The 15122-nt window shown below is 41.4% G+C and overlaps 1 protein-coding gene across 3 annotated transcripts in view; it reads right to left on the reverse strand.

The window, feature by feature from the left end:
- Positions 1-15122, reverse strand: part of LOC136881242 (L-2-hydroxyglutarate dehydrogenase, mitochondrial) — a 182947-nt gene that overhangs the window by 57798 nt on the left and 110027 nt on the right. For all 3 annotated transcript variants that reach the window (XM_067153993.2, XM_067153994.2, XM_067153991.2), the window contains one exon: positions 13163-13272. In XM_067153993.2, coding sequence (XP_067010094.1) covers positions 13163-13272 — 110 coding nt within the window. The remainder of the gene's footprint in view (positions 1-13162; positions 13273-15122) is intronic.

The following is a 15122-nucleotide window of genomic DNA, read 5'->3' on the forward strand; positions in this document are numbered from 1 at the left end:
GTGGGAAGAAAGTTGCCGTGGCCTTAATTAAGGTACAACCCCAGCATTTGCCTGGTGTGAAAATGGGAAACAACGGAAAACCATCTTCAGGGCTGCAGACAGTGGGATTCGAGCCCACTATCTCCCGGAAGCAAGCTCACAGCCGCACGCCTCTAACGACACGGCCAACTTGTCCGGTAACAATATTGGTTTAACATCCTTTCAATTGCTGTAGGTTTTAAGAGAAACTAATCTGTCAGAATTTTTTCCTGAAAGAGTTTCTTAATGTGCTTGGAGTTATCATATTTAAACTCCCTCAAATACCACTGAACTCAGCCTGGAGTGAAATGATTATCTGAGAACAGAACAATAACATCCAACAAACTGCTCCACTGTAATTGTACCAGTGTCATAATTTTTTGGCATTTTAACCCAATGATGTCAGATTTAAATACCCTGTTAGCTGACACAGAAATCATATTTAAATGGCCTAGCAGAGAGATTGGAAGCATGCTAACAGAAAAAAATAAAAATCATACAGGGTGTAACAGTAAGGTACGACTAAACTTTCAGAACACATCCCTGGCAGGTACAAGAAGAAAATACACTAGAAGTCCTCTATAGTGAGAATTCATAAAAGCTAAAAATTTACTCGCTATAGAGGATTGTCGTTACATCCGATTTTTTGTAAGATTCAGGGGGAAACCTCACACACATTAAAATCGGTATGTGATGGTAACCAATTTGTTCAAAACTTGCATTTTTGCAGATTTCCGTACTACAGCTTACTCATTGCTTCATTAGTTATTTTTCTAATTCCAAGACAACATGTGCGCATATGTTCAATTTCATTCTGAAAAATTGGAGTAGTATCACTCCAGTGGCTTCTGTGGCAAATGTACAATTTTTTTTATTCAAACAGCGTCTTCTAACCTAACTTAACCTTATATGTATCGTGAAGACATTTTTCAAGTGCCAGCAGAGTAATCAGATGTGAGAAAATAGAGCGAAGTTCAGTGAGTGTGTTCATCATTAAGACGATTTCTCATTTAGCTTGTCGTAAATTTCAAGTCCTAATTCACGTTATATTAAATCTATTTTAAAATATCTCATTTATCGCATCACAAATTTTCACTGTTATTCCTTAGTACGATAACATTTTTCCCAGGCCTGAAAATGTTCTTTGTCATCCCTTGTGAAAGGAATGTGACTTCCAATACGGATTACAGCCCTCGCCATGATAGGCAGGTTGGGGAATGTTGTGCAAAAATGGGAAATGGCTTTCAATAAGAGTAGATTACACATTTGGGAAGCAAACAGTTAGCCTCAGGAAAGTTAAATTTTACTCTCTGGTTTTCATTGATTTTGCTGAATAACTGGGTAAGCCTGTTTGTGCTTTTATTTAGCATTCCATTCACAAGTTTTCCTGTGTTGATTGATACAGTGAAGGGTAGCAAATATTTTAACGTGGTAGACCGCTTATGGATAAGGACCATAATCGTGTGAAGTTGACCTGCGTAGTGCATATTTGTCTTGTGGTTGCCCAGTTATGGATACTGAACAAGTCGTGGAATTGCTTACTAATGAAGACAAAATCCAGGAAGTGGACAGGTATCCACTCTTTCAATGGTGGCGCAAATTGTTATCACATTCAAGATGACTGTCAAGGTCATTCTCCTGCACATCCAACACCCAAATAATTCACGGTCAAGGAGTGTAACCAGAAAACAATGTTTAATGTGCCGTATAAAAACTGTTAATCTCCCCGGCCTATCCTTTATTCATCTTCACGTTACTATAAGTTCTTACAAGCTGTGTTATGTACTGAGTATTTCTTTGATGTATTTGTACGTATTTTTCCTTGCTATGCTTTACCCCTGTTAATGAATAAATTTTTTGCATCCCTTCCCACATGTCTTCAGAGAAATGTAGATTTTATCTCGCTCTGAAGAGTCCCTGCCTGCTTTGCAAGGCCTCTCTCCCTCTTGCTTTGAGCCCCTCCGCTCCTCCCCTCTCCTCCAGAGGGGAGTTTCAGTTCATGTGACCGGTGTGGTGCTCCTGGCAGCCTTGCCTGGCTGCGGAGTCATTCTCCTGTTGGCACTGGTGCTGTGCGCTGCCTTTTTGGGCTCGCCTTGCGACCCTTCGTACCCGGCACGCTAGCGTGGAGGTAAGAGAGAGAGAGAGAGGGACCTTGATACCCTTAAGATGTTGTTAGTTGGAAAGGGGCCTGAGGTAATTATTTAAAAAAATATATTATGAATGTGTAATGGTAGGAGAGCCTTGTGGTTTCGATATTATCTTTACTTAAGGTTTCAAGGTGATGTGTTTGATCGAGTTGGCAAAGAATGTATTTTCTTGGGTAAGATGTTTTCCCCTTCTGCGAAAGGCGCTTCGCAGATAATCATGTACCTCATTTGCCCCCGATATTGGAAATTGTTCAGACGGGCAAGTCCCCGACAGTGAGATTAAATTGGTGTTGATTTCCAAAGGAACTGTCATTTGGTGGGCATTTTCTATATGCCTTGAAGCATTGCTTCCTTTTAAGGCAGCGAGAAGCCTAGTTTAACCTACTCTTAATATTGCTGCAAGGTTTGTGAATTTTTATTGTGTTTCTCTTATATTTAGAAAGTGTCTATGCATTGTCCTTTATACTTATTGCTGTTCGATCCCTGGCTTATGTTCAGGGTAGTTAGCTCGAGAAACCCTTCACAAAGGATATGAACACGTACCTGATAGGGTCACCATGGTTGTAATAAATATCTACCTGATACCTTTATCAAAGATGTAGCTATTGAGCGTTTAATACCTTCCCAAGGTTGTATGAATTAGTACTTGAAGGTGAGAGTTGGTCCCCTCATTCTGATCCCGCTGTTGTTCTGAAAGTATATACAGGTGTGATCTCCTTTGATTGTGAGTTGTTAAGATTTGATACCTTTAAAGGTGTTAAAGCTTTCAGAATTGTATAAAATGAAGCTTGTCAAGTTGTTATTGTTAAGTAAAGTTTGACATTTTCATTTAATATGACTTATTATCTAGTCCCTGGGCTGCCGCTTTTCCGTCCGTACTATCCCGATTGCCCAGCTTGTAGCAGAGCATCGTTGTATGGGGCTGGTGTCATATTAGTAAACGTACTTGATCACTTGAGAGGGGAGTCTCTCGGTGTCCTTCCGCCACAGCGTGCCTCATTTTGCTTCTTAAGTCATTAAAATGCCTACTTGTGACGTAGCTTATCCGGGGTCCCTCTGAAAGGAAGAGATACTCTATGAGTTGACCATTCAGAACCTCGAATCTCGAGGTAAGTCAAGAGCGATGAGGCATTATTATGAACTAACTTAGATAACTCAGTCATTGTATACTGTTATACCGATGGCGAGGCGGGCAGTGCCGCGTCCTTGATTGACACGAATTTAACCGATATAGCTTCAATTATGGACTTTTTGGAAAGTGACGTGGTATCTAGTCACCAGCTGAGATGAGTTCAAGGTCGCCTCATGCATTACGTTCAGCGTATTGGGGATCTTTTGTCATTGGAGTTAACGGATGAGTTGCGGACCCAAGTCAAGCACTTGGAAGATAGAGCACTTAGCTTGTTGGAGAAAACTGACTCATGGCTTACAAAGTTAAGAATCAAAACGAAACCTTTCCCTTTGGTCCCCGTGGTAGGTGGAGATGATGTGGGTAAACCTATAATAGAGAATAGGGAGGTTGGAGGACGGCAACCTTTGCAATCTATCCTACCGTCAAATGCTTCTGTATTCTCCAATATTCCTCGTCCATTAACACGAATGTTAAAGGGTGCTTCATACTACTCTGTCAATTTGGTTAGCAACACGGTAGCCTTCCTTCGTTTCCTGGTAGAATTCCTAGTCTATGCCCTGGTTTTTGGAATTTCACAGTCATATATTGCAGATTATTTATCCCTTGGTGAGTGGTGAGTTATCGCATAGGATTATTAAGGCCATTAAGGAACAAGAAACTATCCAGCAATTCCACGCGCACTTATTGACGCACGTTATTCCGGCTAGGGCATTAAACTCATTTGTGCAAAAAATGTTACTTCAGAGTCCAGCGTAATGATGAGTCGTTGGCTGATTTCATTTTGGATATTAAAAATTACACCAGGGTTTTCGCGCTCCATTTTCGGAAGAGCAAATCGTATTGACTATTGTTGAGGGCATAAACCCCTCGTACTGTTCTTGTTTGTGTTTCGCGGCCCATCCCCGCTATTTCTCGGAATTGGAGGTGATGGTCGCTGCCGCGGAAGGTGTTCATCATGCAGACACATTGCGTACGGGGAGTAGTCTTTCATCGCCCAATGTATTCGGCGCTCCGGCTTCTAGAAAGCCCACTAAACTGAGAAAATGTTATGAGTGTGGATCACGCGATCATTTATGGAATCGTTGTCCCGCCAGGACTCCTGGTGGTCACCCTGTTGGCATGTCGACTAATACTGGTGTCCCTCTTGGGAGTAGCAATTTCGTCTGTTTTAAGTGCGGGTGTCCGGGACATTTTACGAAGAACTGTGCTGGGACTTCAGCATCCAGCTGACTAGGTAAGGGGGCTTCCATCGTTCATGGTCCCCCAGTCGATGACAGCCCTCATTGTGGTTCTGTTCAGTCTTTATTCGATACGTGTTCGCCCAAGTGTTTACAGATTTCTGCGGATCTGAAAGGGAGTGCTCCCTTCATTAAAGTAGAAATGGGGTATGAGCCTGTATCGGCCTTACTAACTCGGGGAGTGTAGTTTCCTTGGTCAACGAGAAATGGTATATCGCACACAAAGCCATATGTAAATTTTCAAACTGGCTTCCTGCCTCTGTTTTGTGTATCGGCCAATTCTTCTAAGGTCGATATTATAGATACCTTCACTAGTAACATTAGAGTTTCTAACTATTCTTGGAAGTTTTCCATTTATGTAGCCAAGGATTTGTCATGTCCCGTAATCCTGGGGACTATTTTTTTTCTTAATCCGAATTGGTTCTGGATCTACAAAAAGGGGGTTTGTTGGTTCAGATTTTCTCAATCAGTAAAGATCCCCCTATGTTCATTTAATTCTGTGTCTTTTTGTTCGGTTATGCCCCCTCAACAGCAGACGGTATGTGACCTTAGACATCTCCCTGAGGATCAGGCGTGGAGTGTGAGGGAGCAGTGCAACACTTTTTCGGACAGATTTTCTGAGGAACTGGACATGACCAATCTTTTGGAGTATAAAATCAAACTCCCTGATTCTATTCCAGTAAGGACCCCCCCCCCCCACCCTTATTGTTTGTCTCTGCCTAAGAAGAAGCGCTGAAGGAGATCATCGATAAGATGCTTGACCAGGGAATTATTCAACCTTCTATTTCTGCTTATTCCTCGCTCATATTTCTAGTCCCTAAACCTCAAGGTGGGTTCAGGCCTGTCCTGGATTATAGGGTTCTCAATAAGAAAATTGTGTTGCAGTCCATGCCTCTCCCTGATTTACACTCATGTTTCTCCTGGCTTAGGAAGGCTTGATTTATTATCTTGGATTTAAATCAAGCCTACTTCCACATCCCCTTGGCTCCTGAGTCGCGGCATGTGACGGCATTTGTCACCGAATGGTATTTATACAAATTTCTAGGGTTGCCATTTGGGATCTCTACTGGGGCCGCCGTCCTTATTAGGCTTTTGGATAAGCTGTATTCGGACATTAAATTTAACTACTTATATCATTATTACTCCGAAACTTTCAAGGATCACCTGTTGCATCTTAAGGAAGTGTTGATGCGCCTCCAGAAGGCGGGTCTCACCATCAAGCTTTCTACGGTCTCCTTTGCGAAGCCCCAGATGTCCTTTCTTGGGCATGTGGTCTCGCCTGATGGTGTTTCAGTGGACCTCTCTCGTACGTAGGCCATTCTTGAATTTGCTCTGCCTAAGGATGTGAAAGGCGTAGTACGGTTCGTGGGCATGATCATTTTTTTTTTGAAGTTCATTCCGGACTTCGCTATGAGTGAGGGCCTGCTTAACTCCCTGCATCGAAAGGGGGTTAAATTTGATTGGGGGCCCTCTCAGCAGGCTGCTTTTGAAAATCTTAAGTTAACAAACTCCAACACGCCTATTCTTGCCATGCCCGATTTTTCTAAACTGCTTATAGTGCAGACTGATGTTTCTGCATCCGCTGTCACAGCGCTGTTGTTGCAGGATTCACAATTAAATAATTTGGCAGATGTTCGATTGCCTATACATCCAGGACCTTGTCCGCTCTTGAATCAAAATACTCGGTGCACAAGTTTGAAGGTTTGGCCGTGTTTTTTGCCCTCAAGAAGTTCCGGATGTATTTAGAGCATGCTGAATTCCAACTTGAAATGGACAACCAAGTGCTGCGCTGGGTCCTGGGTCGACCCTGAAGAACAGGGCGTTTGGCCCAGTGGCCAATCAGGATCTCTGCCTTTCAGTTTGAGGTGCAACACTTCTGGGCGTTAGATAATATTTTGGCTGATTCTTTAAGCCGTATGTACTCTCCCAAGGTGGTTCAAGATGATCAACCCTTGCATGTCGATTCCCTTGCCCTGCCAATTTCTGTGGTATATCTGTATGATACCTTCATAATGTATCATGACATTGGGAAAATTCAAAGAGAAGACCTTGTGTTGGTACCCATCATCCAAGATTTAGAACTAGGTAAATCTGTTGCTCCCTATGAGTTACACAAGGGGTCTTGAGTGTTGTATGTCTCGCCATGACAAAAGGATGGAGGTGGTGGTACCTGCCGTCCTGGTGCCCGTGATTTTCAAATATTTTAATGGTGTGTTTAAAACAAGAGAGAAAATCTGCGAGAATTTCATTCAGAAGTGATTGGATGGTGAAATGCGCCAACTGGTGAGAGTTTGCAACCTTTGTAAAATTAGCAAGCCGCCACTGAATACTAAGGTTAGATTTGTATCATCTTCTCAAGCCACTCGCCCTATGGAGCGTGTTTTTATAGATTATGTCGGGCCCCTCCCCAAATCGAAAGAGGATGGTAATAGAATTATTCTTGGCTGTGTTGACGCTTTCACTCGCTTTACCTGAATGTTTCCCACTAAGCTTGCCACAGCTGACACTATGGTAAAGTGTTTGATGAGCATTTTTTCTACATTTGGGCCTAGTCAAGTTTTAGCCTCTGATAATGCGAGGGATTTTACGTCCAATTTCTTTAAAAAATTCTGTTACTACCTTGCCATCTCTCATGTTACTACCTCTGTTTACTATCCTCAGCCATCGTACACAGAGAGGGTAAACCATAATTTGCGGTCGGTGCTTATCGCCTTCCATCACAAAGATATTTGGAGGTCGAATACCACTGTTCCTTGGTTAGCTTCTGCTTTCAATACTGCTGTTCATGAAGCGCATAAGTCGCCTCCCTTTTCTCTCATGTTTGGTTTTATCCCTAACTCACCATTGTCAAATCCATGGAATATAAATGATCTGTTGCCAGAGAATATTGATCCTCCTAATGTTAGGGCCACGGGGAAATGTGCTATCACTAACCTTAAGGTATTTAACTTAAGGAAGCAGCAACGTCACAATCAGGGGTGAGGACCTGTCAGCCTGGCCGTCGGTAATAACGTTTTTGTGAAGAATTTCGTACCATCGGGTAAGCTGTCTCCTCACTTTTGGGGACCGTGTACTGTTATCAAATTTTTGACTCCGGTGACTTTGCTCCTTAGGGACCCCGTAGTGGAGAGGGTGTTTAGGGTGCACCTCTCTTAAGTCAAGCCTGCCTAAATTTCTGGTGCAGTTTTGCACCTGGTTTGCCTCACTTTGAATTATTTGTGGAGGGTTTCCTTACTTAAGAATGATACCTTGTTGTATTTTAAAATGTTTAGCCTCATTAAACTGCATGTTTTTTATTAATTGTGCTTGTACTAGTTTTACCTTATGCCCCTTCCGCCTTTCTCTCCCTCCCTTTGTTTGCTTCCCGGCTTACCTTCATGCTATTGCTGGGTCCTTATGCTTTGTCAACCTGCCCCTGGTCCTTCCTTGAAAAGCACAAAGTGATAGACTTCTGTTGGCTCTGTTGTTATGTGGCGATTGGATATGTTGGATATCATAATTTTTTATGTCTGACAATAATACGAATGACCTAAGACGAGTGAAAATAAGTAAAGTTTGTCAACGACACTTTGGTTATGAAACAGTATCATCTGAGCAACTTAGTGGCCTGAGTAACCTGGTACCATATGACAGGAGGGAACATGACAAACTGCAGAAAGACATATGTCAGACACCAAATCCACAATCTCGTTAGATACCAACAACACGAAAACTAATGCATTAGCAATAACATTAATAAGCGAGTAAGTGGAGCTTTGCCAGACGGACCAAGAGGGTTGTCCGTGGTAAGTACAGGATAAGAAAAAACAGAGGGAAAAGGGGAAACATCAGGCAAAAGTTACAATAAATAAACTTTATATGTCCACCTATTCAATACAATAATTAGGAAGTTTTCAAAAAAGAAAAGGGAATCAATTTGAGAAAATTATATTTTAGCATATATTTCCAACAAGACCATGCGATGTACAACAAATAAAATTTTTAAAATGCAATTACCACAAGTTTCGGAACAGGCAAAACCAAACATTATTGAATGAGATCAGATAGATCTTGACTAGAAATTTGCACCGCTTAAGAAAAAAAGGAAGTTTAATACAACTATAAGACTAAATAAAGGCCATACTTACAGTTTATATCAAACCCACAAGGGGCCAAAAAGAGGAATTTTAGTAACTTACAAATAGTAAAAATGAATTCTGAGAGAAAAGGGTAGATACGAGGGAAAATAGACAGACAGAGGAGGGAGGGAGGGAGGGAGGGAGAAGGACAGATTTCAGGCTGCTTTAATCATATAAAGTTAACAGTGAGTGCGTACATTGCACTGCCAAGCAAAGAGTTCTTGATGCAAAAACATTTCTAACATTCGTCCACCACATACATTGAAAAATAAAATAAAACTGGAGACATCGGTCTGCAAGATTAGGTTGCAATCAAGGCCTGAAGGGCATGCTGTAGTGAATCATCAAGTCTTTAAGTCTTTAGAAGAAAGCACCAAAAATGTTGAAATTAAAATTTTTGCTCACCCAGATGTACGATGAATTTTCAAAGTAGCATAACAAAATGATTGATAAAAATATCGCAACGGACCAGCCGCCTGCGAATATAGCTGCTCTCTCCACTCCAAAATATTTACACTCAATGTCTGACTGCCCGATGAGAGGCTGGAGCACGCTTATATAGTCGCAGAAGGGCAAGTCCAGAAGTTACTAGAATGTAGAGTACGTAAGCGTGACGTAGTGGCGGAGAAGCTGGAGCGGAGGGGAGCAGAACAGTCATTGATGAGCCGGGCGAGCATGTAGACGACGAAAGTATAGCAGCAGTAGAACGGCGAGGTTAGCAGACAGTAAGAAAAATATAAAGGCCATTGATGTTGTAGAGAGTCCGTAACAGTTATTATTCCAGCCTTTCGGTGCATCCTGTTGCCAAGCTTTCTGGGAGGGACCCTCGGTGGAGCTGTTGGTACGTTTTGCATGCTGTGACCTATGTTTCGGTTCCTCGTGGACCATGTCATGTGTTCGGATCCTCTATCTTCTTGCCTATCTGATGCTATGGTGCAGTACTCTTCTTGGTTGCCCTGCCTCTGCAACCTTGCTATGTGAAGGACTGAGTGGGAAATTTGTTGCTGTACCTTATTCTCCAAGCTTCCTGGAGTGCCGCCTATGAACTTCCAGTGTGGCTGAATTACCTTCGTTCCGAGTCAACTTATGATTCAAAAAATTTGTGCTCCTTGAAGGAGGAAATTTTCCAAAGGCATGGAACTCTTTTAAGAAGAATTGCACTCATATTTTATTCTTGAAGTTATCTTTCATCTTTCTCCGACATCGGCTTTAAGGTGGGGAGGATCTGTGCCATGTAAAACCTGTTATTCTGCCTGGCCTATCCTTTCTTCATCTTCATGTTACTGTATGTGCTTGCAAGCTGTGTTATGTATTGTGTATTTCTTTGATGTATTTTGCCTTGCTATGCTTTACCCCTGTTAATGAATAAATTGTTTGCCTCCCTTCCTGTATGTCTTCAGAGAAATGTAGATTTTATCTCGCTCTGAACTGTCCCTGCCTGCTTTGCGAAGCCTCTCTCTCTCTCTCTATCTCTCTCTCTCTTGCTTTGTGCCCTTCCGCTCCTCCCCTCTCCTCCAGAGGGGAGTCCCGGTTCACATAACCGGTGTGGTGCTCGTGGCAGCCTTACCTGGCCGCTGGGTCATTCTCCTGTTGGCACTGGTGCTGTGCGCTGCCTTTTTGGGCTCGCCTTGCGACCCTTCATACCCGGCATGCTAGCATGGAGGTAAGAGAGAGAGAGGGACCTTGATACCGTTAAGATGTTGTTAACTGGAAAGGGGCCTGAAGTAATTATTTAAAAAATTATTATGAATGTGTAATGTTAGGAGCCTTGTGATTTCGATATTATCTTTACTTAAGGTTTCAAGGTGATGTGTTCGATCGAGTTGGCAAAGAATGTATTTTCTTGGGTAAGATGTTTTCCCCTTCTGCGAAAGGCTCTTCGCAGGTAATCATGTACCTCATTTGCTCCCGATATTGGAAATTGTTGAGACAGGCAAGTCCCCGATGGTGAGATTAGATTAGTGTTGATTTCCAAAGGCACTGTCATTTGGTGGGCATTTTCTATATGCTTGAAGCATTGCCTCCTTTTAAGGCAGTGAGAGGCCTAGTTTAACCTACTCTTAATATTGCTGCAAGGTTTGTGAATTTTTATTGTGTTTCTCTTATATTTAGAAAGTATCTATGCATTGTCCTTTATACTTATTGCTGTTCGATCCCCGGCTTATGTTCAGGGTAGTTAGCTCGAGAAACCCTTCACAAAGGATATGAACACGTACCTAATAGGGTCACCATGGTTGTAATAAATATGTATCTGATATGTTTATCAAAGGTGTAGCTATTGAGCGTTTAATACCTTCCCAAGGTATGGAGGTAACTGAACTGTAACTGAAGGTGAGAGCTGGTCCCCTCATTCTGATCCTGCTGTTGTTCTGAAAGTGTATACAGGTGTGATTTCCTTTAACTGTAAGTTGTTGGGATTTGATAGCTTTAAAGGTGTTAAAGCTTTCAATATTGTATAAAACAAAGCTTGGCGAGTTGTTACTGTTAAATAAAGTTTGGCATTTTCATTTAATACGACTTATTATCCAGCCCCTTGGGCTGCCACTTTTCTGTCCGTCCTATCCCCGCTGCCCATTTAATAACCCAATGGTCGAAAATATAAGGCTTTGCCTGGCATTTGTTTTAGAAAGAGTATGATCTGCAATAATGTGCTGATACCTTTATGGACCCCAGTGCAAATGTTTTTATATTTAATATCATTTGTTTTCCATACCTTTCAATACACTGTTGTTATTTATTAAGCCCCAGTGGAAAAGGAAAAAATGTTCCTATTTGTTTTCTCGTCTTTTACACGTCTTTTAATACTCTCATCTCACCTTTAGAAATGGCAGACACCCTATATCCTTCATTGTACCTGTTTATAATGTATGTAAAGTGCATGCATGTCGGGGAAAAAAACATATCAAGTGTTTACATATCTGTGTTGGACAGTTTTTATTCGTGTATTCAATAGTACGTTTTCTTGCTGAACTCATTCTCTTTTCTTGACCCCTGCAGAAACATCCTAACGAGGTTTTACTGTATAAACTAACTTCTGAATTCAGTCATTCACTCTGCGCCGTATTTTTATGTGCATCACATTCTTATTTAATTTTAGTACATAGCATTAAAATTAAGTGATCGTTTACTTCATCCTTTATTTATAATGAGTTAACTACTGCTATCGACCAGGTGTTTACAGAATACCAGGCGACAAGTATTACTAATCGTTTCTGCCATCATCTTCGAGTTTGAATGTCGACGAAAGAGCTCGCTGGTGCACAAAGCAAGAAAACTATACTGAAGATGATTGATTGCATTCAATATAATCACTGGGGTGCATAAATACTGATAACAGAAAAATAACACATACTTAATTGCTCGTAATAACAGAGGCATCAGTGATAGGGTTTTTGCTGTAACCGAAGGATAATACGCAATCTAATATACGAATTCTGAAGTGACAGAGAAAGGTGTCATTACAATGTAGTACTCACTATAGTGGACTTCTACTGTATGTTGTATGGTCATGGGCCTGGAAATGCTTTATTTTCATGTTATATCTCCTTTTCTACAACTCTATATAGTACATTAACCATGGCAAACACACAGGAACAGACCATACCACCAGAAATTCTTTCTTACAAATGTTCAAAATACCCTCCATTAACATCAAAACATGCATCAACCTGCTGTCGCATTGAATCCTGGATTCAAAAAATAATGTGTGGATTGGATATGATGTGACAGCAGGTTCCTGTTATCATTTGCTGGTGAGAGATATTAGCAGATATACCAGGGGCCACATTCTATCTCACATGAACGTTCTCTACATGAGGGTACCAGGAGGCGACCTCTGTCGTCATCACAATGTGCACCATGGTGGTTGAATCTGGTGGTGGTATATTTTAATAATAATAATGTTATTTGGTTTACGTCCCACTAACTACTTTTACGGTTTTCGGAGACGCCGAGGTGCCAGAATTTAGTCCCACAGGAGTTCTTTCATGTGCCAGTAAATCTACCGACACGGGGCTGTCGTATTTGAGCACCTTCAAATACCACCGGACTGAGCCAGGATCGAACCTGCCAAGTTGGGGTTAGAAGGCCAGCGCCTTAACCGTCTGAGCCACTCAGCCCAGCGGTGGTATATTTTCTCATGACTTCTAATACAGACTCTGTCTCTTTAAGAGTAATACAAGAATATTTTTCTTGATACAATTTAAGGGCAAATTTGTTCTTATCTTCAATGACCTTGGATCCCAACTGTCTTGATGAAGCTAATCAGCAGAAATAAGTTCTTACAGGGCATGTGCCTATCCTCCTTCCAAGTTATTAAAATCTTAAATGCGTATTTTGTATAGGAAGAGGTTATAATGCTTAAATGCTTGTGGTACGGTACAAGTATTTTGAACATTCTTCTCAAAAACTGTGATCAAACTAACAGTTAAATATGGAAGTACAGTAAATAAGTAACAAGAAACATTATAAATTGTCCCTGATAATTTGTAGCAAGACATTAATACTTACTTATAGCCCTCTCGCTTAAATGCTAGCACAGCATTTGGTCCCAGCCAGACACTTCCATCCATTCTTGGTGTGAAATGCACTCCCAGAAAAGGATAACGTGGGTCAGGTACCTGCAGGGAATAAGAAACTGTACAGTAAAAATGGATAGCAACAAAACATGATGAAAGCAGAATCCAAACAGCCGCGATGAAATTCCTTAGCAGAATAATTGGGAAGACATGAAGGGATAAAATTAGAAACACAGAAATCAGAAAGAGATTTGGATTCCCTAAACTGGAAGATGTGATAGAGACCAGTAAACTGAAATGGTATGAACACATGATGACAATGGAAGAGGATAGAGTTCCAAAGCGAGTAATTATTGAGAAAATACTAGGAGGAAGACAAGGGGGAAGGCCCAGAAAGAGGTGGACGGATACGGTGAAGGAGAGTATAGAGAAAAGAGGAGTAAAAGAAGAAATTTTGGAGGAAGGGAGCGGCAGAGAGACAGAAATCTGTGCAGGTCCTTGATTCACAACCCAGCCCAGAAGACTGGAAACAGGAAATGAATAAGAAAAAGAAGGAGAATACAGTAAAAATAATATTCAATTTCTTAAGTGATAAACAATCATAACTTTTACAATTTGCTTTACCATCGCACTGACACAGATAGGTCTTATGGCAACAATGGGATAGAAAAGGGCTAGGGGTGGGAAGGAAGCAACCATGGCCTTAATTAAAGTACAGCCGCAGCATATGCCTGGTGTGAAAATAGGAAACCACAGAAAACCATCTTCAAGGCTGCCGACAGTGGGGTTTGAACCCACTATCTCCCGAATGCAAGCTGATAGCTACGTGACCCAGACCATGCGGCCACTTGCTTGGTGATAATAAGTTAACTTCATGGCATTTTTGAGTCACAGAGATGAAGACGCTGTGACGACAAATCTGTTATTTTCCTTTTAGCTATATCATACATACATCATGATGTATTGTTTATAATAAGATCAATAACACTATCGTTTTTACATTCCAGTAAATGCTTTTTAGAGACATCGAGGTACCAGAACTTTGTCTTGCAGGAGTTAAAGATTCATTGTGTGGTGGTGGTCGTGATTATTGTTTTAAAGGGAAGTACAACAAAGCAACTATCTTCTATTGACACTAATCAGAGGGAGAAAATGGAAGGGGTCCGACACTTCAAAAACTGAAAGCATCGGCCATTCAAAAACTGAAAGCATCTGCCAAAGACAGAAAACTGCCAAGAAGGGCATGAAAATTAAAGACTCCCAAGATTTGCAAACCTAATACCGTTGGGATCAGAAAATAACAAGAGTTGACTTAGGGAGGCTGTATAGAATGGATAAAAGTGAGCAGCCTGACACAAGTAAGTGGAAACAATGCCAGGACTTAGCTAAGGGCCATGTGGTCTCCAATCCACGCTCCCAAGTTGAGAGTGCCTTGGGACTCCTTTTAGTCACTTCTTAATGTAGGCAGGGGATAGCGTGGGGGTTATTCTACTGCCCCCACCCACAGGTGGTGATTGATTGAGTTGTCTTAAATGCTGGTATAAATCTACAGCCACAACGCTCAGCACTTTCAAATACTGTACCATCAGCCTGAGCTGGGAATGGACTCGCCAACTTGAGTTCAGAATGCCAGAAGTCTATCGTATGACCCACTCAGATGATGATGATGATGATGATGATGATGATGATGATGATGATGATGATAGATTTCAAGAAAGCTTACAACTCCATCCACAGATCGTCATTATTAAAAAATTTAAGACATTTTGGACTTCACCCAAAGCTAATCATATTGACTGAACTTACTCTAACTAATACAATTTCTAAAATTAAATTCAGAGGAGAACTTTCTGAACCATTCTTGGTAACAACTCATTTAAGACAGGGTGACGGATTGTCACCTCTTCTTTTTAATTGTGCACTAGAGTACGTTATGAAGGAATGGTACAAGA

The sequence above is a fragment of the Anabrus simplex genome, chromosome 9 (assembly GCF_040414725.1).
Source record: "Anabrus simplex isolate iqAnaSimp1 chromosome 9, ASM4041472v1, whole genome shotgun sequence".
In the NCBI taxonomy this organism is placed as follows: Eukaryota; Metazoa; Arthropoda; class Insecta; order Orthoptera; family Tettigoniidae; genus Anabrus; species Anabrus simplex.